General features: G+C 42.9%; 1 protein-coding gene across 1 annotated transcript; it reads left to right on the top strand.

Annotated features, from left to right (window-relative positions):
• The first annotated feature begins 276 nt into the window (after nt 1-276).
• On the top strand, nt 277-1,245 carry MC3R (melanocortin 3 receptor). Its single transcript, XM_027853311.1, has one exon. It carries the CDS (start codon nt 277-279, stop codon nt 1,243-1,245), a length of 969 nt encoding a protein of 322 aa, XP_027709112.1.
• The last annotated feature ends 554 nt before the right edge of the window (nt 1,246-1,799 follow it).

Here is a 1,799-nt window from a genome sequence, read left to right as displayed (position 1 = left end):
AAACTGATATAACTACCGAAGAGAGAGTGACTGCCAATTGCTGCTTCTTCAGCTGAGAGAGTTAGAGCAGAGACAGAAGAAATATCAACAGCAAACTTCTTTATCCTTTCAGCCCAGCGCTAACATTTCTCAACATACTCTTTCTGGAGAAGAACAAAACCAAAAACTGCTATCAACAAGCACCAAGAAAAGAAAAGGCATCTTGAGAGAGATTTGTTTTCCAACCAGCTGGACCCTGCACTGTGCCACAGCTCTAATCAGCCCCCTTTGCTGGCAATGAATGCTACCAGCTCCCTGCTGTCTTCTCAGAGTCTGCTGTCAAAAGGTACAGAGGAAGTCAATGCCACCTTCCTCTTCAGCAACCAGAGCAGCCCTGGGTTCTGTGAACAGGTCTTCATCAAGTCCGAGATCTTTCTGACTCTAGGAATCATCAGTCTCCTGGAAAACATTCTTGTCATCTTGGCTGTGTTGAAGAATGGAAATCTGCACTCCCCTATGTACTTTTTCCTCTGCAGCCTGGCAGTGGCAGACATGCTGGTGAGTGTGTCCAATGCTCTGGAGACAGTGATGATTGTCCTCCTCACTAATGACTACTTGACCTTTGATGACCAACTCATTCAACATATGGACAATGTCTTCGACTCCATGATCTGCATTTCCCTAGTTGCCTCCATCTGCAATCTCTTGGTCATTGCCATTGACAGATACATCACCATTTTCTATGCCCTGCGTTACCACAGCATCATGACAGTGAAAAAAGCCATCACCTTGATTGGGGCTATCTGGATCTGTTGTTTCATCTGTGGCATCATGTTCATCGTCTACTCTGAGAGCAAGACTGTCATCGTGTGCCTCGTTACTATGTTTTTCGCCATGCTGCTCCTCATGGCCACCCTCTACATGCACATGTTCCTGTTTGCCCGGCTGCATGTCAAACGTATTGCGGCACTGCCAGCAGACAGGGTGATGCACCAACATACCTGCATGAAAGGGGCTGTCACCATCACTATTCTGCTTGGGGTATTCATTTTTTGCTGGGCACCCTTCTTCCTCCATCTCATCCTCATCATCACATGCCCCACTAACCCCCACTGCATCTGTTATGCCTCCCACTTCAACATCTACCTGGTTCTTATCATGTGTAACTCTGTCATTGACCCCCTCATTTATGCTTTCCGGAGCCTTGAAATGCGCAAGACGTTTAAGGAAATAGTCTGTTGTTGCAATGGTATAAGTTCAGGGTAGTGTACCTCATGCTATTTCAGGGTACTGAAATGTAAGAAATCACCCTCTGAATTCTTCATTCTATATTCAGTGATAATATTTAGAAGGAAACTTTAAAGAGGTTTTAAAAAAGGTATCAATTTTTTCTTTAAACTTCCTTTTATTTAAGAAAAAAAGGAAATTCTTCTGCAAAGTGTACAGAAATTACCCTTTAAATGGATTTACATGGTGATTACAGCAGCAAAAAATTACTATGTATCTCCTCAAGTGTTACTCCCAATAAACCCTTAAATTTAGAGTGAGCTAGTCAAAATCTACATTGATTTCCAAACCCAGATTCTGTAGCATTTCCCTGTTAAACTGCTTCATTCCTATGTCATCAGACACCAAGGTAAAGGACTCACATTAACAGGTAAAAGGATCTATAATTTCCTGGAAAAACCTGGACCTGTAACCACCTACCAAGTTCCTTTGGTACCCTGTTGGAAATCAGACTTTGAGTTTATTTAATTAAGGAGTAAGAGTTCCTGCTTCGTTATCCCTGATATGTGTGAGCCTTGAGCTCTTTCAAGTAG

This window comes from Vombatus ursinus, unplaced genomic scaffold (assembly GCF_900497805.2).
Source record: "Vombatus ursinus unplaced genomic scaffold, bare-nosed wombat genome assembly UNPS02000580.1, whole genome shotgun sequence".
In the NCBI taxonomy this organism is placed as follows: Eukaryota; Metazoa; Chordata; class Mammalia; order Diprotodontia; family Vombatidae; genus Vombatus; species Vombatus ursinus.
The sequence above is the reverse complement of the archived record's forward strand: the minus strand, read 5'-3'. Positions and strand labels throughout refer to the sequence as shown.

Excerpts from the sequence above, each read along its gene's own strand:
- MC3R (XM_027853311.1), top strand. The coding sequence starts at position 277 with ATGAATGCTACCAGCTCCCTGCTGTCTTCTCAGAGTCTGCTGTCAAAA.